The sequence below is a fragment of the Phacochoerus africanus genome, chromosome 9 (genome assembly GCF_016906955.1).
Source record: "Phacochoerus africanus isolate WHEZ1 chromosome 9, ROS_Pafr_v1, whole genome shotgun sequence".
Classification (NCBI taxonomy): domain Eukaryota; kingdom Metazoa; phylum Chordata; class Mammalia; order Artiodactyla; family Suidae; genus Phacochoerus; species Phacochoerus africanus.
In genome coordinates, this window is record NC_062552.1 from 98658783 (window position 1) to 98684568 (window position 25786).

The 25786-nt window shown below is 48.8% G+C and overlaps 1 protein-coding gene across 4 annotated transcripts in view; it reads right to left on the bottom strand.

Moving 5' to 3' along the window:
• Window positions 1-25786, bottom strand: part of DPF3 (double PHD fingers 3) — a 270031-nt gene that overhangs the window by 67714 nt on the left and 176531 nt on the right. For all 4 annotated transcript variants that reach the window (XR_007136913.1, XR_007136912.1, XM_047795003.1 and 1 more), the window contains one exon: window positions 9197-9334. Coding sequence is in view for 2 of the 4 variants with exons in the window: in XM_047795003.1 (XP_047650959.1) it covers window positions 9197-9334 (138 nt within the window). In the remaining 2 variants the exon portion in view is untranslated. The remainder of the gene's footprint in view (window positions 1-9196; window positions 9335-25786) is intronic.

The following is a 25786-nucleotide window of genomic DNA, read 5'->3' on the forward strand; positions in this document are numbered from 1 at the left end:
CCAGAAAAGTGCTGAACTGAGTGTTGCATCATTCTTTTTCTAGAGCAAAACTCATTTACAAATTAAAGTTCCAAGTAGAATTTGTAAAGAGGTGGGTCCCTATAACATCCCAAACAGCTAAAGATCGTTCTGAGATTAAATGCACCTATTACGGACTGATTTGTTCCCCCACCTCCACAAATGCTTATGTTGAAGCCGTAACCCTCAATATGATGGTATTGAGAGATGGGGCCCTTGTGGTGGGATTAGTACCCTTATAAGAAGAGACATCAGAGAGCTTGCTTCTCTCTACAGACATGGACAAAGGAAAAGTCATGTGGGGACACAGCAAAAAGATGCCCATCTTCAACCCAAGGAAAGAGTCCCCACCAGACACCGACCCCACCATCACTTTTATCTTGGACTTCTCTGCTTCTAGAACTGTGAGAAATAAATTCCCATTGTTTAAGCCACCCAGTCTATGATATTTTGTTATGCAGCCCAAGTTGACTTTGATACTGCCCATTAATCTACTCATTTCTTTTGAAAAGCCACTATGAGGCACTTTTCAGTTGGCCTGTAGGGGAAAATTAAGGGTCATCAGTAGGACCATGACAAAGTTCCTAGGCTGAGATTGGGATCTGCCTCCTGGGGTTCCAACATCTTCCTGACAAAGCACATTCACATCTCAGCTTCTCATCTTGCTAACCGTGTGACTTGGGGCAAGTTTCTCAACCTTTCTAAGCCTCAGTTTCCTCATCTGTAAAATGAGAGTAACAGTGTGGGCCTCATGGCCTTGCGAATGTTACATGAAATGATGTGTGTAAGGTGCCTGGCACCTCATAGTTACTCCGTCATGTCTTTCCCTCTTTCCTTCCCTCTGTAAAATCATTTTAGTTCTGAAAAGGCAGGAAAAAAAAAAAAAAAAACCAACCCCAAACCAAAGGCCTAAATAGGTAAACTTTCTCAAGAAGGAACACGTGACTGGAGAATTCACATTCATGCTTCATGTCCGAGGGCACACCACTTGGTCTCTGTGTGCCTTGGTGTCCTCTAGGGGACAACAGCACCTACCTGGTAAGGTAGGAATGAATGAGACACACGTGGCACAGCTAGCACAGCGTCTGACACATTCAGGACTGTCAGCATGTATTATTGTCACTGTCATTGATCCAGACATGGAACTCTTCAATCCTGAACATTTTAGGTAATTAGGCCAAAAATGTGAGACAAATAAGAGAAGCTCCCAGAAAGACAAGTGGTGGGGAGATGCCTAATCCTGGGGAAAAGGGACAGTAAGTACAGGCACACACACTTGGCTGGATTCCGCTCTCGACTTCCTCTCATATGGTTTCGTGTATCCCAATTAGATCAGTAGTTGTCCTAAGGGAGTTCCCGTGGTGGCGCAGTGGAAACAAATCCAACTAGGAACGAGTGAGGTTGCGTGTTCAAATCCTGGCCTTGATCAGTGGGTTAAGGATCCAGCATTGCTGTAAGCTGTGGTGTAGGTCACAGACGCGGCTAAGATCTGGCGTTGCTGTGACTCTGGTGTAGGCCGGCAGCTGTAGCTCCGATTAGGCCCCTAGCCTGGAAACCTCCATGTGCTGCAGGTTCAACCCTAAAAAGCAAAAACAAACAAACCAACAAAAGACCGAGACCACATGTTATGCCTTTGTGGAGACCCAATTACACTTGGCCCCACGAGTGGGTACATGCACAGTGAGTGCTCAATAAATACTCAGGTTTAGCTTAGATGGAAGGATTGGTGTCCCACATCTAAGATTTAGCAAAGGATGTGCCAGGGCCAGGTCAGGCTCTGATCGTTCTGCCTGATGCCAATGAGACCCCCATGGGCAGTTAGCTTCCCAGCACTGCACAGCCACAGACAGGCCCTGATTCAGATGAGCCGTCTGTGGTCCCAGACATGCTCTGTTAGTCTGAGCAGCACCGAGATGGGCTATCAGCACACACAGTGTATGGAGCTGGTGCCAAATACCACAGTTACCTCACTGAAGACTCACAGCAACCCCACAAGGTCAGAATGATGGCTCTCTCTATTTTAAGGATGAGGCAATGAAGAAACAGAGAAGCGTAGTAACCGACCGACATTTACACAAGACAGATGATGGCAGGGTGGCAGGCTCATGATTCACACACTGGCCCAGCCAATTCCAATGCCATTTTCTTAGCCACTGGCTCAAAAGTACGGATGACCCACAGGTCTGGAGAGTTAACTCCAAGTATACTTTCACGGCCAGAGCAGCCCCTCAGATTCTTCTTTGCTTGGCAATCTGCAAACTGTTTAAATAATAATGCATCTAAAGAACCCCTGTTGTTAGTTTCCAAATTTGTTCCTTAGAAAGTGAGAAGCGGCTCACTTTTCCAGACAGAGCCCTGGGTCTGCATTGTCCTCTCTCAGCAGCCACAAAGCCTGACCTTCCTGCATCAAGGCTGGGTGAGTGGTGAGTGGTGTGGATTTTATGGCTTTTCAGGCACCTTTCAGAGTGATCGAAAATTCTTAAGCTTAGGTCCAATGTGACTTTCACTCTCTCTTCTAACGCTGTGCCCTTTGCTCCTGGGCTGTATGTTAGAGGACAGAGATGTCAGAAGACTAACATCTGTGAGATCTTTCCCATCATTGTGGCAATGACATCATATGCTTCTTTTAGATAATTTGCACATTATCAGACTAATTTTCAGATTATCTAATCAGCCGGCATTATCCTTAATCAAGTCAGCCCTCCCCTCTCAGCTCTGCAGAATACAACAGGCCCTCCAAAGATGTGGGGTGGGGACTTTTCTCTTCTTGACAGGTATTGAGAGCCTAGCTATATGCCAGGCACACCACTATCAGACAGAAGACTGCGACATCCTGGGACTGAGGACAACCCACCTTCCATCCCAGGGGCCTGAGAAGGAGGCTTGGAATAAATTTTATAGATCCATATTTTAAAACACATTTCCCCCGTAGGAGTTCCAAGTATGTTGTAGAGAGCATTTTATATTCTTTCCTGTTATTAAACAGGAGATATACCATATAACAACTAACAATATGCCACACAGACTTCTTATAAATCATCTGTTCTTACTTCGAGTCATTGCTCCCACGGTTCTCCTTTTCCTACAGCATGACAACCACATGGCCTGGCATTGGAGATGCTTCCAGCTGTGGCCCTGCCCACGTTCCCACCATCCCTCCAATACTATGGTCGATCCCATTACCTCCAACTATTTCCCACCTCCCTGCCTTTGCACATACAGTTCCCTCCACGTGGGAAGCCCTCTCCCACCCAGTCAATTTTTCCTCATTGTTTAAGGGCTAACTTAAATGTCACCTCCTCAGGGAAGCCTTTGTAAATCCCCTAATGCTTTTTATTTATTTTGGGGGGTTGTCTTTTTTTTAATTAAAGTATAGTTGTTCCCTAATGCTTTTTAAACATTCTAATGTTTCTGAAGCTTTCAAGTACACCAGAATGCCCTGCAGGCTTTTTTTTTTTTTGTCTTTTTAGTTTTTTTTTAAGTATGGTTGATTTACAGTCTCGTGCCAATTTCTGCTGTAGAGCAAAGTGACTCAGTTGTACACACATACATTCTTTTTTTGTAGTTTTTTCTATCACGATCTATCCCAGAGGCTGGATATAATTCCTTGTGCTATACAGTAGGACTGTGTTGTTTATCCATTCTAAGTGTAGCAGTTTGCATCTACTAACCCCACACCCCCAATCGATCCCACTCCTTCCCTCCTACCCCTTGGCAACCATAAGTCTGTTCTCTGTGTCTGGGAGTCTGTGCCATATTTTAGATTCCACATATAAGTGATCTCATATAGTTTTTTGTCTTTTTCTTTCTGACTTACTTCACTTTGCATTATAATCTCTACTTGTATCCATGTTGCTGTTAAAGGTGTTATTTTGTTACTCTCCAAAATATACCAACAATTCACACAACTCAACAGCAAAAATCAAACAACCCAATCAAAAAATGGGCAGAAGACCTAAATAGACATTTCTCCAAAGAAGACATATGTATGGATGACCAGCAGGCACACGAAAAGATGCTCAACATCACTAAGTATTAGAGAAATTTAAATCAAAACTGCAATGAGATACCACCTCATACCAGTCAGAATGGCCATCATTAAAAAGTTTACAAATAGCAAATGCTGAAGAGGGTGTGGAGAAAAGGGAACCCTCCTACACTATGGGTGGGAAAGTAAGTTGTTACAATCATTACGGAAAAATAATAGAATTACCACATGATCCAGCAATCCCACTCCCGGGCATATATCTGTATAAAACTATAATTCAGAAAGATACCTGCACCCTATGTTCATAGCAGCACTATTCACAATAGCCAAGACATGGAAGCAACTAAATGTCCACTGACAGATAAATGGATTAAGATGTGGTGCACATATATAATGGAATACTACTCAGCCATAAAAAAGAACAAAACACTGCAGGGCTTTTTAAAACAGACTGCTGACCTGCACCCTCACAATTTCTGTTTTAAAGGTCAGGTAGAGCCAAGAATCTGCATTTACAAGTTCCCTGATGATGCTGATGCCACACTGAGAGCACTACTGACTGCCCTAAGGAGCAGCAAGTGTGCTATGACCTTGAGACCTTGGCTTCCTTCACCATTCTATACATACCCTATCACATATTCCCACTCACAACTATGAGCTCCTCAAGGACAGGAACCAAGACAGTATTCAGTACATGGTTACTAAACCAGTAGATGGATAGGTGGATGAATGGACAGATGGATGGATGGACAAATGAATGTATTAGACTGAATTTATTCAGAGAGCTTTTCCATACAGGTCCATGAGCTCATAAATGCCCCTACTCACCCTACCTCCAAAAGGTACCTTGAAAACATCATCATCTACAATAGAGTCCCTCTGTGCAGAGAAGGTGAAAAGAAACTCAGGAAGAGTTCTGACATGTGAGCGTGTGTCAAAGGAGTTTTAAATTCTAACCTAGCCCTTTTTCTTCTGCCCCACTTACCAAGGTGGCATGTGGGCAGTCACAGCAGGATGCCTCTAAGTGGTACCTCTCAGAGTCCTAACCTGCCCAAACCCTCCCTCCCCTTATTCATATGTAGGTAAGTCCACGCGTGTGTTTGTATCTGTATGTACGTACATACACACATGCACACGCATGGTGATTTCATTTGTAGAAAGGAGATGAAGGTGGTCAGAGAAATAGAAGGAAGAAGAATCCAGCCTCCCACCAGGAGGAGAAGGGCAGCAGCTCAGCAGGGAAGACCCCATCCGGAAAGTCCTATCTTCCAAGGAGGGGGTAGGTGTCTGAGCTCCAAGCATCCTTAGGCTGCCTGGAGTTAAGACAGAGAGGCAAGGGCACAAAGGAAAGAAGACAGACCTTCAGAGGAGACAAGAAGTGTGTATTCAGGAGAAAATGAGGGACTGGGAGAGGAACAAAGGCGGGAGAACATCAGCTGGGAGGTGGGGGACGGGAGGAATGGCAGTGCTGAGCTGGCAGCGCAGGGCAGCGGGGGCTGGGGGAGGTCGGGGCGGCTCCAGCACTCCGCTCTGCCCTTTCAGCCGCAGCAGGAGCAGGGATGAGCAATGGGCTTCACCGGAGACCAGCTGGGGGTGCAGCAAGGGACAGCAGGAGGACCAAAGTCAAAAGGTCTCTACTGCTGCAGGTGGTGCAAAGCAGATGCCCATGACACTGACAGCTCCGGAGTCTGTAGGGCTGTTTTTCTGACAGGCCTGTGCTCGCAAGCAGCTTGGGTCCCCCTGCAGCTCTGCTCAAGAAGGAAAAGTCAGCACTCCCACCCCACTGGCATCCAGAACTTTCCCTGGGGGAACCGCAGATTAGTCTCGTGGATTAAGCCCTGCTGCCCCCCTCCCCCACTCCAAAAGCCTGGCCAAGGGACGATCACGAAGCTGAGACCTTAGGACGCTGCAGAGCTGTCACATTCGATTCACCACACAGTCCCAGTGGCATTTAGGGGCAGGATGGATGGGAGCCCACCCCACCCCAAACAGTGGGAGCAGCTAATGACTGGGTATTAGTGATGCTGGCAATTATCACTCACGAGAAATTGGGGGAGGGGGGCCTCACCAGGGGACCGTGGGAGGGAACAGAGCACACGTTTGGAGCAGCAGACAGATTGGTGGCATTTATGGTGCAGAGAACCTGGGAAGAGCTGCGGTCTCTTGTATTTTCCAGAGAAATGGGGGAAGAGGACACAGGATGGCTTCTGGGGACACTAAGGGCCTTTCTGCCCCACACTCCCTGCCAGTAAAATTAGACTTAATCACAGACTTCTCAGAGACCTGTGTTCATGAGGGTTCTGGAAGCTTCCTCCTGTGAGAAGGCTCCAGAGGAGCCCAGGTACAGCCATTCTTTTCTATGCAGTTTAAAACCCCTAGGGAGGCTGATGATCCTTTTCAAAGAACCCAATTTCTCATCAGCAGGGTGAAAGGAGGGGAGTGGGGAGGGGGCTGGAGTGAGAGTGCCACTGACAAACCCACAGAGAGAGGCGCGCACGCAGGGACACATCTCCATCCAGGAGAAAAGACGCAGCTTCCTTCCTGAGCAAGGCCGCCCAGCCTGACGGTAAGGACCCCAGGAGACAGAAGATACTGACCCCCAAGACCACGTGGGGGAACCTGGTGGACGGAAGGAAATAGGGGTCAGTGCCCATCACAAAAGTCGCCAACCAGCAGGGAAGGGCCCGCGGGAGTCACCAAGGAGGAGACCCCCCAGATCCACTTGGGGCCCTCAGTACCCCCGCAGGTCCACAAGGAACCTTCCTCTGGAGCTGCCACCACCGTGCACACACATGAAAGAGAGCCACACAAAAGAGAAGCACTCCAAACCCAGCGACGCCAGGAAAGCACGTATACACGGGGACCAAGAGGGCCCAACATTTGAAAAGATGTAAGGGAGATAAGCCAGCGCCGGGGCCAGTGGGGAATAATACTGAGCCAATGAATCCTTTAGAGAGAGCAACCATTGCTCATAAACACTGTCCAGGTAGCAACCCGAATCAAAGGAGGTCATTCTCGGCCTCCTGGGCAGGAGACAATAGCCACGCATGGACCACTTAGATGAGAGAAGGGTTAAGAGGAGAGACGGGGAGATGCACAAAGCAGCTGATGGGTACAAGTCCATATATTTTGCCTCCTGGAAGACAAGGGTGACTGGACCAAGGGAACCTCTCCCCAGGGAGCAGGCAGAGAACTCAGGGTTGTAGCTACTCAGAAGCTGGCACAGGGAGGTGGGCACCTCCTGCCTGCTTTTCAGGTTCTGTCCAGAGGATAGTTAAAAGGCTCTGTCACAGAGCTCCTGTCGTGGCTCAGCAGTAATGAACCCAGCTAGGATCCATAACAATGCAGGTTCAATCCCTGGCCTCACTCAGTGGGTTAAGGGTCCCGTGTTGCTGTGGCTGTAGTGTAGGCCAGCAGCTGCAGCTCTGATTGGACCCCTAGCCTGGGAACCTCCACATGCCGCGAGTGCGGCCATAAAAAGCAAAAAAAGAAAAAGGCTCTGTCACGTGAGAGACCTGAACCCTAAAAGAGAGCAAGAATTAAAGAAGGTGCTACTGTCTGAGTTTTCAAAATTCACATGCTGAAGCCCTAACCCCCACCCAGTGCCTCAAGATGACTGTATTTGAATATAGGGCCTTTAAAGAGGTGACTAAAGAGCAAAAGTTGAGCCGCAGTATAGGTCACAGACAAGGCTTAGGTTCCGTGTTGCTGTGGCATAGGCCGGCAACGGCAGCTCCGATTCAACCCCCAGCCTGGGAACTTCCATATGCTGCAGCTGCAGCCCTAAAAAGCAAAAGAAAAAAAAAAAGGGAAAATTTAAAATGAGACTGTGAGGATGGGCCCTGTCCAATCTGACTGGTGTCCTCATAGGAGGAGGAAATGTGGACCCACAAAGAGTCTTGGAAGTACCGTACCCAGGAGGATGACGGCGTGAAGAGGCAGCAAGACAGCAGCTGCCTGCAAGCCAAGGACAGAGGTGTCAGGGGAAACCAACCCTGATGGCCCACGGATCCGGGACTTCCAGCCTCCAGAACTGTGAGAAAATACATTCCTGTTCCTTAAGCCACTCAGTCTTTAGTATTTTGTTAGGGCAGCCAAAGCAAACTAAGACGGAAAGCAATGCTACAAGGGTGGATGTTAGAGGAAGACCACGCTGATCCAAAGAGAGTCTTGGCCAAGGTGTGTTCATTGTTTCAAATATTTGGTGAAGGCCACCAATCAACATCAGCTAACTGAGCTGATTGAAAGATACAAGAGTCAATCTCAAACCTTAGAGTCCGAATATCTTTAAAGGTCTGATCCCTTGAATTACACAGAATCGTTCACTTTAAGAACACCTACCACAAAATCTTGCGAGCAAAATAAACACATGGCACATCTACAGTTATCCTTCACCTCATGATCCTATAATGACCCACCTCTTGAAGCAAACCCTAAAGATGCCATGAGCCCATCCCCTTCTGAGTTTGGGGTAGGCCCAGAAACCATAAGGCATGCTGTAGAGGGAAGTCATAGGGTGAATGCTAAGCCCTTTGTGCCTCCCTAATTCATAACTGGAAGTGAGGAAGGGAAGAAAGAATAGAAATGGAAACACAAATCTTCAGGATCGTTTTGGGTCTTCAGAGCCCAACATCCCCCCAAGGACAAGGGCACTCAGATTACGTCTGCTGATGGCTCAAGCATGGGGGTTCCAGGGCAATGTTTCTAAGCAGGAGAACCCTTACCAAAACTATGACCTTATCGGACTAAGACAGTAGGTCAAGAATACTCTCCACCTCTTGGTGACCAAGGGGACCTGTGGAAGGTCAGTCTGAATGGACACACCCCAGGGCTGTGCCCAACTCAGGTCAGCAGCTGTGAATGGATCCTCTGGCGCTGAGGGGAAGGAGGAGCAGGTCCAGCATTCGACAACCGCCAGGTAGGGATGTCTCCCTTCTGCCCTAACACTTACCTCCCATCATCTACAAGCAGAGCTGGGTGTGCCAGCCCTGACCAGCTCACTCCCCAGCCTGGGGCTCAGCTGACCCATGGGCCATCTGGGGCTGGGTTGAAATAGCCAACTCATCACAGCTCACTGCGACCAATCAATAGGTGCCACCAGAAGATGACAGAGGTGAAAAAAAAAGAAATGTTCCATAGGCCCTGCCCACCCACCGCACCACTCCCCCAACCCAACAACTGGGAACTCACGTCTGTGGTTCTCGTTTCTGTGGTTAGTTGGGGACCGGGTCTCCTGATCTTGGGCTTCATCCCCCTCCTCGCTGGCCAGGTGAGTGTGAGCGTAGTGGTAGCTGAGTCCCGGCCGGTTCTTGTAGCGCTTGCCACAGACTAGAGGGAAAAGGAGGAAAAGAAAGGAAAACACAAATGTCAACACCCTCTGCAGCCACTGCCACCATTCCCCCAAGCAGTGACTCCCCGCCGTCCCCTCAAGCTGGGTTTCTGAAAAACAGGTCTCCCGCTCCCAACACCCGTCGCCCCGCTAGACAGAACCAACACCGATGTAACAAAGAAAAACCATAGCAGCAGAAGAGGGAGGTTGAACTGTTAAGGACACTACCATTTCCCAGCTGTGAGACCCTAGGGAAGTCACTTGCCCTCTCTGTGCCTCAGTTTCTTCAGAGGGAAAGGGGGAATAATAACGGTATTTAGCTCAGAGAGTTGCTAGAATGAGTTCCTCTCTTTACAAAGCACCTAGAGCTGGGCGCATGGCAAGGGGGATCATTACTACACTTTGGAAGTTGAAGTGCAGTGGGACTCTATTTAGTCCATCACCCCATGACACAGATGAGGCAAGTGAGGCCCAGCAAAGCTAAGCGATTTGCCTGGGAACACACAGCTAGTTGTGGCAGAGCCACAGGAACCCAGGTCTCCTGGATTCCCAGGCAGTACTCCTTCCACCACCCTGCAGTCAGCTCTGTACAAAGTACCGAAGCTTTATGTACATATTTTTGATGTTATCACCCAGTGATTTTGTGCCAGAAAATCAAGTTCCACTTCCACCATGAAAACCATGAATCCTAGGCCTCCTTGGTAGATGAGGCAACCAAGAGCACGTGACCTTGATGGCCCGGGAAGCCTCTGATACCCCAGACCTCTAAACATGTATCTTGATAGGCACTGCCTCTCAAGCGGACAGTAGGAGAGGGCACAAGCAACACAAATATGGTTTCTTGGAGCCAAGAAGAAGCAAGGGGCAGCTGCCTTTGTTGGCTGCTTAGTAGCTGAGAAGCAGAAGTCTGGCTAAATGGCTCAGACAAGACCACCCCCCCGCAACACACACAGCCTCCCCCGCCCCACCACTAAGCCAATATCTCAGCCCCTAGACGGATGGCTCTGCAGGTAGCAGAGGCCTCGAGGGTCTTCAGTAAAAATCCTGTGCCAACTCTCTCATCCTGTCCCCACATCTCTCATCCTGTCCCCACGTCTCCCCATCAGAGCAAGCCACGCCCCGATCTGCAGGAGCACCTGAGGTTGCAGCTTTAAGAGATTCTCCCTTCACATGACCGAGTTACAGCAGGGACTTACCACTTCACAAAGTGGTAAGCGCACAGACTTCATCATAAGACGTGGGTGCCAGAGCTGACTGGCAATGTGACCCCCAGAGCACAGAGAAGAGTTGTGACCCGGCCGTCTTACCCCCTCCTCTCATTACTACTCCTGGATCTACTTTCTTCCTAGATGCTCTTAGGTTTTTCAGGTATTATAATCGTTGCCAAAAACAGATAATGCTGGCGTTCCCGTCATGGCTCAGGGGTAACAAACCCAAATATCCATGAGGACGCAGGTTCGATCCCTGGCCTCGCTCCGTGGATTAAGAATCTGGCCTTGCAGTGAGCTGTGGTGTAGGTTACAGACAAGGCCCGGATCCCACATGGCTGCGGCATAGGCCAGCAGCTGCATATCAGATATAACCCCTAGCCTGGGAACTTCTGTATGCTGCCAGTGTGGCTCAAAAAAAAAAAAAAAGTTACCTCTTCTTTCTCATATTTATATGAATTATCTTCTTACCTTAATTCATTTGTAAGAATCACCACAACAATATTTAAAAACAGCAAAAGTCAGCTTTTCCTATTGTAATGAAGTTGGATTTAGGGGTTCATGGTTTAGAATTTTTTTAGTCAAGTAGTTCCTCTTATTTTCTGATTTAGAGATTACAGGAGGATTTTACCAGCCACCCTTTCGGCATCTACTAATTTATGACTCTCTGTTTGTTTGTTTGTTTGTTTGTTTGTTTTGCTTTTTAGGGCCACACCTGTAACATATGGAAGTTCCTAGGCCAGGGATCCAATTGGAGCTACAGCCCAGCCAAAGCAACTCAGGATCCCAGCCACATCTGTGACCTACACCACAGCTCACAGCAATGCTGGATCCTTAACCCACTGAGCAAGGCCAGGGATCAAACCCACATCCTCATGAATACTAGTTGGGTTCGTTATTGCTGAGCCAGAACAGGCACTCCTATGACTCTCCCTTAATTTGTTGATTTGGTGAATTATGTTGATTTCCTAATGCTTCTGACTATGAGCCATTCTTGCATTCCTAGAATGCACCCCATTGGGTCAGAGGTGTATTATCTATTTGATATACAGCTGCATTCAATTTTCTAATTTTGCACTTTCCATCTATACTCAGACTAGAATTTTTGGCCTTTTACCACAATTCTCAATTGTATGGTTATGCTGACTCTCAAAAACAAAATGAAGAGTTCTGCTGTGTGAAACTGGACAAGACACACAATCTCTCCAGGCTCTTTTAAATCTGAAAATGATGATAGTACTATTTACCTTGAGGGACTATAGATAATAATTGTAAAGTATCTCACTCAGTACCGAGCACCTAGTAGATGCTCAATAAACGGTAGTGAGGGGTGAGGGGCTTCCGCGTGACCTGCCTCATCTTAAGCGCTGGACTCTCATGAAAGCGGGACTTTGACCCTTACCTCTGCTATGGAATCTGGCAACAGGCTGGACTTAGGAAGGGGAGAGTCTGAAATTTGGGTTAATGATCGAGGTGGTGACCTAGTGACTATAAATTCACTTCCTATAACTGGCTTCCCTCTCCCTCCCTCCCTCTCCCTCTCATAAATATTTCAACAACAATAATAATAATAACATGGCACTACCATCTCAGTTCCATTGGATTTGGAAAGTGGGCCTGAGGAGGCCGCTGAGACACACTGTGGGCCTTTTCTATTTAAGTTTTCAAATGATCTAAGGTCAATAAACAGCAAATTATGGGCTATAGGATAAAAATCTATTTCATTACCAAACATCTCTTTGGTGAGGAATAAAGGTTTATTAAAAATAAGGACAGTAAAGTCAGTATTTACTCGGGGAAGGCCCCACTGCCTCGGCAGACCTCCCCACACCTCCCCACGGCTCACTCCACAGCATTTTACTTGGGCCATTTTGTTGCGTCAATTACCACTGTCTCCCCTAATCACAGAATTTCAAGAGCTTCAAAGTCATGTGGTCTAAGTACATATCAAATTGTGTTATTCCCACTCTAGACGCCTTCCTGGAACAACTCCACTGATGGGGAACTCACCCATCTGAGTAGGCATTTCTTCTTTGATCTCCTAAAACTATAGTCTTGACGATACTGGAGGACCTCTTTCAAGGAGAGTGTCATATCGATTTCACCTTGATATCAACAACTCCACCTCCTGTGCTGCCGTGTACATTTTACACCTTCGAAACACATCCACTGAATAGGTGATGAGTAAACATAGAAACCCTTTGTGGGAAGCCAGCGGGTTGGGGAGGAGGTAAGCGCGTTAGATCTGATCCATCTATCCACATTAATCTCACACTAATAGTTCTTAAAACCTACAAAACCAAACCCAAGCAAAAAGCTTCCCTTATCTCCTTCCCCAACACCATAGAGAGTAATTATCTTTACAGCAGATCCTTTCGCTAGAAGAGAGATTCTCGAAGAGTAGTCCCCAGATCAGCACCATCAGCATCACCTGGGAAGTGTTAGGGATGCAGATTCTTGGGCTCCACTCCAGACTTAACCGAATCCGCCGGGGCCCGAGCCCTGGCAGCCTGTGTTTTAACAGGCCCTGTTGGCGATTCTGATGCATACTACATTTTGAGAACCACTCTGCCAGGAGATTGAATACACTGGGGCTTGATGCTGCCCACCCTGTGTGCACCTGCCCCTCTGGATGGATGGAAGTGGCAGGCAGGGGCAGCAGGAGGCAGCTCTCAGACCCACGTCCGATTATTAGAAGAAACAGAACCAGAGAGCACACAGAGGTCCTGGGAACCAGACCCTTGAGCCACGACCCCTACATGCAGAGCTTTCTGGGTGGAGCTTCATTTTTCACCACCTGCTTATACCACATCTTTCCTTCATTACCTGGCCTTCAAGAAAACATTTATTAAACACCTAACATGCGCCCGGCCTTGAGGCATCAGAGGACAAGGATGAATGAGCCCCAGTCCCCTCCCTCCAGGAGTCCGCAGTCTGGCAGAGGAAATACACAACTAGCAAGGAGGGAAGTGGGACAGATGTGCCAGTGTGAGGCTGTGCGCCGCAGAGGAGGGGCCGGTGCGAGGGCTTGAGGGGGTGCAGGGCCGGCTTCCTGGAGCAGGTGGGGAGCTGCACTTGTGGGAGAGCAGGGCAGCGGCGGGCAGACAAAGGAGGAGGGCATGCGGGCATCAAAGCTCATGCCGCCAGCACACTTGGGGAGCTTCAGGATATTCCGTAAAGCTGGTGGGAAGGGGGTGCCAGGGAGGGATGTGGAGGGGGACTAAGGGGAGGAAGGGGGGCAGGACTTTATCCTGACAGTGGGGAACCAGGGCAAGATTGTATGGATCCCAGATTTACATTTTAGAAATACCGCTCAGGATGACAGTGCAAAAGATGGATTTGGAGGGGACAAGAGGCTATTTTAACTTTCAATGTGTGAACAGTGAGGACTTCAGGATAGGACCAAGGTTAAAGAGAGAACCTGGTGGAAGAGAGAGCAGGTAGGAGTAGGTGGCAAGGAGAAGTCTAAGATGACCACCGCTAACCGGCCTCCCTGGTCACGCGCCACCCAGCCCCCATCCACTGCCCAGCCTCACCTGAAGCCACAGTCCACCTCCTTCTCAGCCCTCCCTCCCGCTGGTCTTTTCATTTCTTAGGCATTTTTCTTTCCACCAGAGCCTTTGCACAAGCTCTTCTCTCTGCCCCAAATTCCCCCCAGCCTCAGTTTGCCTGATTTTTTAATTTAATTTAATTTTTTTTTTTGTCTTTTTAGGCCCGCACCCACAGCATATGGAGGTTCCCAGGCTAGGGGTACAATCAGAGCTGTAACCACCAGTCACAGCCACAGCCACAGCAACGCCAGATCCGAGCCGCGTCTGCGACCTACACCACAGCTCACAGCAACGTCGGATCCTTAATCCACTGAGCGAGGCCAGGGACTGAACCCTTGTCTTCATGGATGCTAGTCAGGTTCATTACCACTGAACCACAGTGGGAACTCCCAGTTTGTCTGATTGAGGCATCATCATCCTTCGGTTCTCAGTCTCCACGTCCTTCCCCAGGGAAGTCTTTCCAATCAAAATGATGCCCCCTCTGTGTTACCTTCCCAGAACGAGTCATGTGTCAATATGTGTCCCATCAGTGGCAGGTGTGGCAGGCCCTGAGGGTTTGCCCACTGTGACAGCCCCAGTGATTAGCACAGGGCCTGCACTCGATGTCAGCTAAGGGAATCGAAAAAAATATCCGGGTTTTTCTAACTTGGCCAACTGAGTAGAAGCATGTAGGAAGAAAATCGGATGTAAGGAAGGAAGGGAATGAATGCAGTCTGGGACTGGCTTATACGCCTGGGGCTTAGGAGAGAGATGGGGATGTCGGAGCAGACAGGGGGGCAATGGAAGTTACGGGTGTGGAGAGAAGGGCCAGGGGAGCTTGAAGAGAGAAAGAAGAAAGGTGTGGGGACACAGGACAGAACTAGGAAAACACCAGTATTTTAAGAGTCTGGTGGAAAGAGAAACTGATTTTAAAATTTTGTTAAGAAAGACTCACCCAGGAGTGAGAAATGTAGGCCAGAGGAGCAGGATTTCCAGGTGACGATCGCAGCCCCTGCTAACAGCCACTGAGTGTGTACCACGTGCCAGGCCCGTTCTGGTGCTTCGAGTATATTTACTCCAGCCACCCGCATCCCCATTTTGCAGAAGCAGAGCCCAGGTAACGTCGGGTGCCCCAGAAGGGCCAAGAAGGACAGGGACTGTGAAGACATGACTGGGTTTGACAATGAGGAGGTCACTTTAGTGAGCAGGGAATCCACAAGCTGGTAGAGGACGAGGCAAGACTACAGGGAGCCAGGGGCTTCTGGAAATGAGGACGTGGTGATGGGGCGGACAGACCATTCCCTCCAGGATGGCTGAGGAAGGGGAAAGAGTCAGCTGGTGGGTGGACAAAAGTGTGGGGTCTAGAGAGGCTGAGCGGGGCTTGTCCTTTAACAGAAGAGATCTTGAGGAGGCTTGTGGGCTAAAGGGAAAGGGGCAGAAGGAAGGGCAGTTTGAAAGGTAGGGTGAAGAGAGATTGGAATTCAGGGAGCAAGATGCCTGACCCCAAAACAAAGCCTCTGACCCAAGTCCCAGTCCTGCGAATGACTTCATCCTAGAGACAAGAGATTTCTGAGATTTATTTTGGTTGAAGAGCATCTGGATCAGACTGCTACATTGAGATGAAAAGAAATGCCTTGGAAATCCTGCTTTGACGGGCTTGGAAGAAAAGGAAAATCCAGTACTGTCTCACCTCCTATCTGTATTTCATCACATCTTCCTGTCACTCTGAACACTTGTGGGCCAGCTTTGTAGACATGTGACCTGTCCATTCAGACAGGGTCCCGAGCTCAGAAGAGCCCCCCATGCTGAGTTCAATCTTTTGCTGTTGCATCTTGAATTTTTGAATACTTATTAAACAAAAGGGCCCCTCAGTTGCATTTTGCCCTGGGCCCTGTAAATTATGTATCTGGCCCTGGAAACCTGTCGGGGCGGGGGACAGAGATCTAGGATTAAGTTCTTCCAAGCAGCCCCTCTCATCATGCAAGAGCTGCCACAGTGAATGCGGGATCCAGCCAGCTCTCGTTGGGAGGAAAAGTCCCCTCTGCAGTAACCTAGAAAGGCAGCCAGAGGGGCTAGCCACACAGCACTGGCCATTTTAATGTCACTGATGGCTCTGGCCCTGCTTCTGGGTCAACCTCGCCTTCAGAGAGGCAGGATCTGTATTGGTATATGGGAAGGATGGATCTGAACCGCCTGGGTTTTTTAAATCCCAGCCATGCTGCTGACTGTGTGATCCTGGGTGAGTGGCTCAACGTCTCTGTATCTCAGCATCCTCTCTGGAACATGGGGAAGGTGATGAAAGCACACCTACAGCACAGTTGTGAGGCTACGTGAGCGAATACGTGTAAAAGAGTGAGGGACTCACAGTAGACCTCAGCCAGTGTGAGCTGTTATTGTCAACACTGTGGATCCGCAAAGGGAATAAACCCTAAAGGGAAAGGGGAGGGGGGAACACTAGCAGTTTCTTCTCTGAGGTCTGGGGTGATGGAGTTGCTAGAAAAAGACTATCGGGAAAGATACATTCTGAAAATAAAGTATTAGAACCATCTGCTGTCCTTTTATCACGTCAGCAATCTCACTCTGGAATTATCTGTCGTGCGGAATCAGACCGAGCCCCAGGACTGCTGAGGCATTCAGAGAGGGCTGTGCCCCCACCCTCCCTCTCCAGTGGCCCTCCCCAGGCAAGCTCTGTGGCTGCCTGCTCCTCTGAAGCCATCATCCCTAGGACCAGTCAACCCTGCCTGTGCACAACCTAAGGTCCTTCTTTTCACCTTGTCAGCACACACCTGGATTGTGTGTTCCTGGCACAGCGCACATGGAGAGGAACGGCTATGACAATAAGGAAGGTCCAGCTTGCCTTCCCCCAACCCCAACCCCACCCCCCATCCCCAGGGGGGCAGATCCATCTGTCAAGCTGCAGATTTAGTGCTTGCCCACTTCCCAATCCAGAGCTCGATGCTCTAGGCAAGACCTCCTGTCCGGAGTTACGAATACCTTCAGTGCTGCCTCAGAATTTTTATAGCAAGCCTGCCCCCATCCCCCCAATTCCAACCATCCACCACTCACCCCTTATGGGGATGAGGAGGAGGGGGAGGAGGGGAGAGGAGGGAGGAAGAGGAGGAGGAGGAGGAACAATCAGGGGCAGTTTGTGTGAACAAAGCCGGCTGCAGCAGACAGCAGAATCCTTCCTGCCGGGGAGAAGCGGCCGCCTTCCCCACTGATAACTTAATGACTCTGGCACATTTTCATCAGCCCAACTTGGAGCACGCAGTGGGTATCTGAGCCAGTGGTTTCCGAGAGCCTGAAAGCAGCGACTGAAAGCAATTACGGGATGAGCGGCCAAGAGACAAAGCCTGGGCCTTGGGAGTCACCAGGCCACATCTCTTTCCCAGCTCTGCCCCGTGGCACTTAGAAACAGCCCTGAGGACGCCACTCCCTCTCTCTGTGGCTCGACTTCCTCATCTGTAAAATTGGCCCAGCGGTGCCCATCAACGGCCGCTGCCTCCAAGGCCTCATCCTTACAGGCCATCAGGCAGGCACACATTCTTATGTGGAATCTCACAACAGCCCAGGAGGTAGGGCTTATCATCCTGTTTTGAGGAGGAGGAAACTGAGTCTGGGGGCGTTGATGCAGCTCACTGAATGGCAGAGTCAGGATCTGACCTCAGGTCTGTCTGACTCTGAAGCACACAACTCAAAGATGTGCTAGTGATTCTCCACTCACCAGTCCTCCCAGCGCCTGGAGTTGACCTCCCCGGCCTCTTGCCCTCTGTGCCCAGGAGAGTTTTGGCCATCGGGGGGCACCAGCAGGAGAAGGGAGGGTAGAAAGGGAGGAGCTGGCGGTCTGTGCCCTGCCCCTCCTGCTCTGGCAGCATCCCCAGGAACCACATGTCAAGGAGCCCCCTTGTTGGTGCCTTTTCCTGCCCACACTTCCACTACCACTGCGTCATCGAATCCTCTCCCATTCAACCCTTCTGAGTGGAAGCCTATGGCCTGCTGGAGCCAGGACAGATACAAAGAGGGGGATTTTGACAGAAGGATCACATCCTACCAGACTGGTTCAGATGTCTGGGACCTCCCCCCCCAACACACACCTTCACAAGAACCCTCGGGTTTCTGCAAAACCATCTGGGGGGCAGAGGAATGTCTACACCAACCCCCCAGGTGGGAAGAAGCCCCGGGTAAGAAAAGCCCTGCTATGAACCAGCTTGGGACAAAACCCAGGGGACACTGCAGAGAGCCACTGGCTCAGACTTGGGCACTCAGGGTGGGGCGTTAATCCCCACAACTATTTTAAATGCCCAATGATGGCTCCGCGGAGCTTAAGCGATAAAAGAGGTGGCTTCACAAATGGCCCAGGTCCTGCAACATTTAGGCACCAAGAGGCTCCTTTTGGGCAAGAACAGGTGGGCTGCCCTCCCCTCCCCTCTCGAGGCAGAGGCCAACAGTGTGGGGGGCCCTCTGCAGACCTGGGGTCTGGCCCTGGCTCTAACCCTGATTCATTGTGCACCCTTAGGTAAATCTCATACCTTTCTGGGCTTGGTTCCCCCATCTGTAAAATATGGCAGGTGCATCGGACGATCCCTAAGTCTTTCCATTCTAACACTTCTCGACTCTTTTTTCTCTGGGTCCTCTGAGGTCTATGTGCCTCCTGAAGCAACAATTCCCTCAACTGTGACAGAAAAATGACACGGGTTCCCAGCCATAGGACCCACCCAAAGGCTGCCTACGCCCCTCTCCCCACCCACCAAGCCAGGTGGCTGCCTTTCTGTAGCTTCACATCTTCTTTCGGGCCCTCCTTGAGGCTTATTTTGTGGGTTTTTTTTTTTTTTTTTTGGCTTTTTCTAGGGCTGCACTCTCGGCATATGGAGGTTCCCAGGCTAGGGGTTGAATCAGAGCTGTAGCCGCCAGCCTACGCCTCAGAGGCTTATTTTAAACTGAATTCGTCTGGACAGAAACACAAGGGGTCGGAGTAGGGGTGGGTGTAACATCCTGATTTTTCAAAGCCACATTCCTCAGAGCCTGGCATTGACCCATGTGTTAGGAGTGAGCCCAGAGCCAGGATCTATCAAATGCCAGTGACCCACAAGTCCCGTGTCTACATCAAGGGACAGCGATCTGCCTATTTCAGGAATTTATTGTACGTGGCTGTGACTACCGGTTTAAAAAAAAATAAAAACAAAAAACAGGGAGAATGGAGATAAGCAACAAAGCTTTCATCTCAAAATACCATATGACAGAATTTCCATGGTGGCTAAGGGATAACGAACCTGACTAATATCCATGAGGATGTGGTTCAATCCCTGGCCCGTTCTGTGGGTTAAGGATCCAGTGTTGCTGTGAGCTGTGGTGTAGGTCACAAACACAGCTTGGATCCTGTGCTGCTGAGGCTGTGGTGTAGATTGGCAGCTGCAGCTCCAATCCGACCCCTAGCCTGGGAACTTCCATATGCTGCACTTGCAGCCCTAAAAAGAAAAAAAAAAAAAACATATATAACCTGATTCTGGATCCCCAGAAAAGAAATGGAGACATTCTCAAAACCAAAGCATTAACTATGTTAGTGGAATTGGAACTCTTTCCTGCCCTGCTGAGAAGCCGGGTAACGGAAGTCAGCTGAAGTCTGGGGTCAGCCATCCTAGGTCAGCTAATTGGCAGTGTGACCTTGGACAAGCTACTTAATCTCTTCAAACCTCAGTTTCCCTGTCTGTAAAATAAGGATAAGAGTTTGTAGCTCGTAGGAGTATTTTGATAAGTGCGTGAGGCCATCCTTGTAAAGTATGGCATACACTGCCTGGCATGCAACAAATGTCCAACAAACCAGCTATTTCTGATCATTCACTGGACTCTATCAGAATGCCTCCCTGGTTCCTGACACAACTCCAGCAGCCAGAGCTGCGGACTCAAATGTGAAAGAAGAACCCTCTGTTGACTTAACATAAATTTATTTATTCATTTATCTACTTAGCATATTTATGAACCAGGCAGTGAACTAATTATGTTTACACACTGTCTCATTTTACTCTCTTGAAAACCCTCTAAGGTTAATCTTATTGTCCTCACTTGACAGAAAAAGAAACCGAGGCTCAGGGAAGTTTTTGTCATTTGCCCAAGGTCATGTCTAGGGAGTATTGCAGCAAAGACTCAGATCCTGGGCTTCTGATTCAAGAGCCATCTCCCTCCGGCCACCAGCCCTTGAGGAGACAGTATCTTTGAGTCCTTATCCTAATGAGTCATGCATTAGCATGTCCTTAATTCACTTAAAGAGTAAAATATCATTATTTTTAAAATCCTCATTGAAAATAATTTAAATAATAAATATAACTGTCAATGTTTCTGGGGAAGGTAGAGAAAGGTGAAAATATCAGATGCAATACCATAAAGTGTGGCAGCCCCCAGGCATTTGGGACTTTGGCCAGTGTGCTCTTTCGGGATCTGTGGGTGAATATCTGACATAAACACCCCCTCAGATGCTTTATTCGTGAGTTCCGACCTACCTAGGGTGTCTCAGTGACCCTTACCTGGTGCAGGCCCCCATCTGCCTATGACATCGGTGTAAGTTCCTCACCAACTCTGGGGAAACAAATGTACCTTAGCATCTGCTAGACATTTCTGCCTGGACATCCTGCCATTTCCCCAAACCCCTATGTCAGAGTTTCATCCCTCCCCAAAACCACCTCCTCCTCTTCTAAAATGGTCCGGGTCAGCCTCCCTCAGGGCTCCACGACTCAAGGCTTCAAGAGTCATTGTTGTCACCTCCCTCTCTCCTGTTCTGTGGATTTTTCTTTCATAAAATCTTGCTTGCTTGCCCTGTTGTCACCATCGCCTAGACTTCACGTCTTCTCCTTCCTGACTAGAAAAGGCTCCTCTTATACACAAGCTTCAGGCTCTCTCCCTGAACACCTAATCCTACAGATTAACCATTCCAGAGATGTCTCCAGAATTACCCAAAATTCGCCATTGACTGTACAAGCCCAACACTAAGCAACTCAGCCTGGCGTTCCCAGCATCCTTAAGCTAACTCTATGCTCCCCAGTCTCCCTACCCAAACACTGCTCCGGCCATACTGGGCTATCTTCTGTCCTGGCAGGTGCATCCCACATTCATCAACATTTAGGGAGCAACCACTGTGCTGGGGCTGGGATGCAACTTGAATGTGACATGGTCCCTGCCCGCAGAAGGCTCACAGCACAGCTTAAAGAATGGACAAAAACACACTGTTATACGATGTCAGAGGTGACCTGAGCAGAAGTATGTACAAGGCAAGGCAGATTCCAGGAAGAGGGGTGGGGGTAAGAGGAGAAGGATTGCCGAGGAGGGAGAGAAAGACTGCTGACTGGGATCAAATCCTGGCATTGCCACTCGTTCACTGTGTGACCTCAGGAAAGTTAATTAACCTCTCTCTTCCCCCCAGATTCCTCATTGGTAGGATGGAGATGACCACACCATCTACCTCCTGGGACCCTGGTGAGGATTAAAGAATTAACGTAGGAGTTCCCATCATGGCTCAGAGGAAACAAATCTGACTAGTATCCATGAGGATGTGGGTTCCATCCCTGGTCTCGCTCAGTGGGTTAAGGATCTGGTGTTGCTGTGAGCTGTGGTGTAGGTCGCAGACTTGGCTTGGATCTGCGATTGCCGTGGCTGTGGTATGGCCCAGAGGCTATCACTCCAATTCAACCTCTAGCCTGGGAACCTCCACATGCCACAGGTACATCCCTAAAAAGACAAAAAAAGAAAAAGTATTAATGTAGATGAAACCCATAGAACATTTTCAGCCTGTAATAAAAGTCAACAAATTTTGCCATGCTATTACCTCGCCCCTGATTCCCACGCATACCCCCGCCATCCCTAGAGACCTCAATCAACTCCATACACCTTCACTAAGGACCTGCTTGACATCCTAGGGGAGGCCCGTCTGACACCCTATCCCCCAGCCCCAGACCACTCCCTCCCCTGGATTCCCTCAGGGCTCCCTCCCTGCTCAATGAAAACTGCCTGGGTCAGCTCCTCATGGGATACCAGCCTCATCTTCCCAACTGCACTGGAAACCGAAGAAACAAGGAAAAGGCAGGGGGGGAGAGAAACATTCATTGAGCACATGCCATGTGCAAACATTTTTACAGACATTATCGCATGTAACTTTCCAAACACCGTGTACCATCCCCACTCCACATCTCAGGACAAGGGACACTCCCAGCAGCAAGATGATTTTCTGGAAAAGTTCCGGATAACAAGCTAACAAGCAGTGGAGCCACAAATCTGACCTCAGGCTTCTCACTCCAAAGGCAGCACATTTCCTTCCCCCCTCAGCTTTCGCTCACCTGCTGCCCTGAGCCCCCACCAGGATTTGAAATAAGAGAAATCAAAGGCTCTGCACCAGGCCCTCTGACCTCACAGTTCTGCTTCTAGGAAATAATAAAAGCATTATGCAAAGATACAGCTACAATCTTATTTCTAATAGGGAACGAATTTTCAACTGTCTAAACATCCAACAAGTGGAACAATGATTGAGCAAACCGAGGCATGGCCATATCATGGAACCCCATACAGCCTTAAAATCTGGTCATAAAAATGTCTTTATTGACAAAGAAGGATGTGCCTTGTGTGTTGCTGAGTGGGGGGATGGGCTCAAATGGTATTTACTGGGGGGAGGGAGCGTAGACAGAGACAGAGAGAATCCTAAAATAGGGTACAGCAAAACACAATGGAAGTTAACTCTGAAGAGTAAGATATGGGTGACTTTTCTTTTTCTTTTTATGTTCATCTATAATTTCTGATTTTTCTGCAATGAACATATACTATTTCTAACTGGATGAGAAAATAATTCAAGACATATGAATCAAACTTATAGTTACCAAAGGGGAAGAGGGAATAGGGATGAATTAAGAGTATGGAATTAGCAGAGACACACTATCGTATATAAAATAGATCAACCCACAAGGATTGACTGGATATCGCAGGGAACTATATTCAATATTTTATAATAACCTATAATTGAAAAGAATTGAAAAAAGGTGTGTGTATAACCAAATTAGTTTGCTATACATATGAAACTAACATAATATTGTAAATCAACTGTATGTCAACTAGATAGATAGATAGATAAAAGAAGGCATGTTACAGCCCAGAAAAGGCAAACCAAGGTTTGGTGGTCCATGGGCAAGGTTCTTGAGAAAGCTAGAGGGACAGGGCCGGGGGAGGGGGTCTATAGGCAGGAGGAGCAAAGGAAGAAGAGAAATGAAGGTATGAGGTTATCAAAGAGAAATTTCAGCCTCCCCCCAGCCCGTCTCTGACCAGCCCTGCTGGGACAACTCGCAACCTGGGTCCATGACAGGAGGGCATTTAAATATTTAAACAGACCCAGATTTGCCAGAACGAATGCCCTTGATCTCCAGGGATCCATCCCATGCCAGGGGCCCTACTCCATAAATCAAGTTTCTGGGGCACGGAGCTTTTCCCGCTCCTCCCCCACCACACCCCATGCAAGGGCCAGCAAGATAATAGCGGCAACGACTGAGTGATGAGCCCGGCTTCCCTTCAGCGACAAGGGCAGCCAGGCTGAAGGCCGTGTTATTGGCTTTTCCATTGCAGCTTGGAGTTAAACGCACGTGAGCCTTGGAGAATGTGGAGCCTTAATGCCCTCAAAAAAAATGTTTAATGAGACCACAGCGGTCATCTGCTTCTTCCTGTGCACTCAGGTACGGGGGAAACCAGGGTGATTTTAAGGAGGTTGGGGTCAAGCAGATTTTCTGGACTGCCCCGGAGCAGCTGTGGCCTCCTCAGGCGCCAATGCAGCCAGTCCCCGGCTGCTCTTGGCCGTCCTGGTCCCACTGCCCAACACCCTGTCTCTCATAAGAGCCTCACGGTTAAGCCTGGGAAGAAAGAAGCCCACGGTGTGGGGAAGGGGGCTGCTGAGGAGGCCTAGAGACTCGAGAAAGGAGCTTCCCACTCACTGACAGATGAGGAATACGGCGCCAGAGCCACCAAACACAGACTAGACCCCCAGACTCTTTGCTGTTGGCCCCATACGTTCTCGCTCGGGTATACCACCCCCCAGAACAGGAAGGGGCCCAGACTCGATTCAGACACTCCCCCACCTGGACGGAGTGACGCCCGACGGGACTGCTAGGAGGGAAGCAACACTGCGAAGTCACAGGCCACATGATCAGAAACACACGTCTGTGGGGTGAGGGTGGCAGAGGACCAAGTCCATGCTGATATGGAGACGGAGCTGAGAGGGATCAAACCAGATGTGGGAACACCTGACATGACTCAGAGGTGAGTCACACTCCTGGGAGGCCTTCAATCACTTGCCTTTTGTCACTAATCTACCCTAATGACCCAGCTGGGGGTAGGGGAGGTGATTGTAATAGATTTAAGTTTAAAAGGCTCAAAATTATGTAAACTATCCCCTTCCACTTCAATTGTAATTACTACCTGACTCCAGCTTGCTGACCTGACACCTGGAAGCCATCCGTCAACAGTGGACAGGGCTTCACCTCAAGAGAAAAAGGGGCTTGCTCATTCACTCACTGTCAAAGTGTGTTTTTTCCTCAGCTCTCAGGACACCCAAACTTCCCATAGGTTGGGAGGAGGGCATTTTAGCCAGCAGTTTGTACAGTGATGTCCTGGGGTGTGTCCGCTCTAGAGTTGAAGAGACGAGGGTTCAAAACCCTGCTTTAGGAGTTCCCATCATGGCTCAGCGGTTAGCAAACCTGACTAGCATCCATGAGGATGCGGGTTCCATTCCTGGCCTTGTTCAGTGGGTTGAGGATCCGGCGCTGCTGTGAGCTGTGGTGTAGGCTGACAGCTGCAGCTCCGATTCGACCCCTCCCTGGGAACCACCCTGTGCCGTGGGTGCGGCCCCAAATAAAAGACAAAAAAAAAAAAAAGCCCTGCTTTAGCACTGACCAGCTGTAAGACCTTGGATAAGTCCCTTCACCTCTCTGAGCCTGTTTCTTCACAGTAGTGAGGTCAATTGTCCCTGTGTCTCAAGGTCAGTGTGGGATTTATAGAAACATTGTATGTAAAATGCTTAGCACAGCGCTCCCCACACATAAGCACCCATTAGCAGCAGTTAGCAGAAAAACACAGGGGAAAAAAGACAAGTGTTGGTGAGGAGGTGGCAAAGTTGAAGCCCTCGTGCACTGTTGGTGGGAATGCTAAGTGGTGCAGCTGCTCCGGAAACAGTACGGAGGTTCCTCAAAAAATTACAAATAGAACTATCATATGATCCAGCAATCCCACTTCTAGACGTTTATCCAAAAGAGTTGGCATCAAGACCTTAAAGAGATATCCATACTACTATGTTCACGGCAGCATTATTCCCAATAGCCAAGATGTGGAAAACACCTAAATGTCCACCAGTGAATGAGTGGATAAAGAACATTTGGTATATACATACAATGGAATACTATTCATCCTTTAAAAAAAAGGAAATTCTTCAACATGCGATACCATGATGAACCTTCAGAACATGCTAAGTGAAATAAGCCAGTCATAGAAAGACAAATACTGCGTAATTTCACTTACATGCATTATCTAAAAATAGTCAAATTCATGGCATCAAAGAGTGGAATGGTGGTTGCCAGGGGTTGGTGGGGAGGAGGTGATAGGAAATTGCTAACCAATGGGCATAAAATTTCCATCAAGCAAGATGTGCAAGCCCTACAGATCTGGTCTAGAACAATATGCTTATATTCAACAATATATA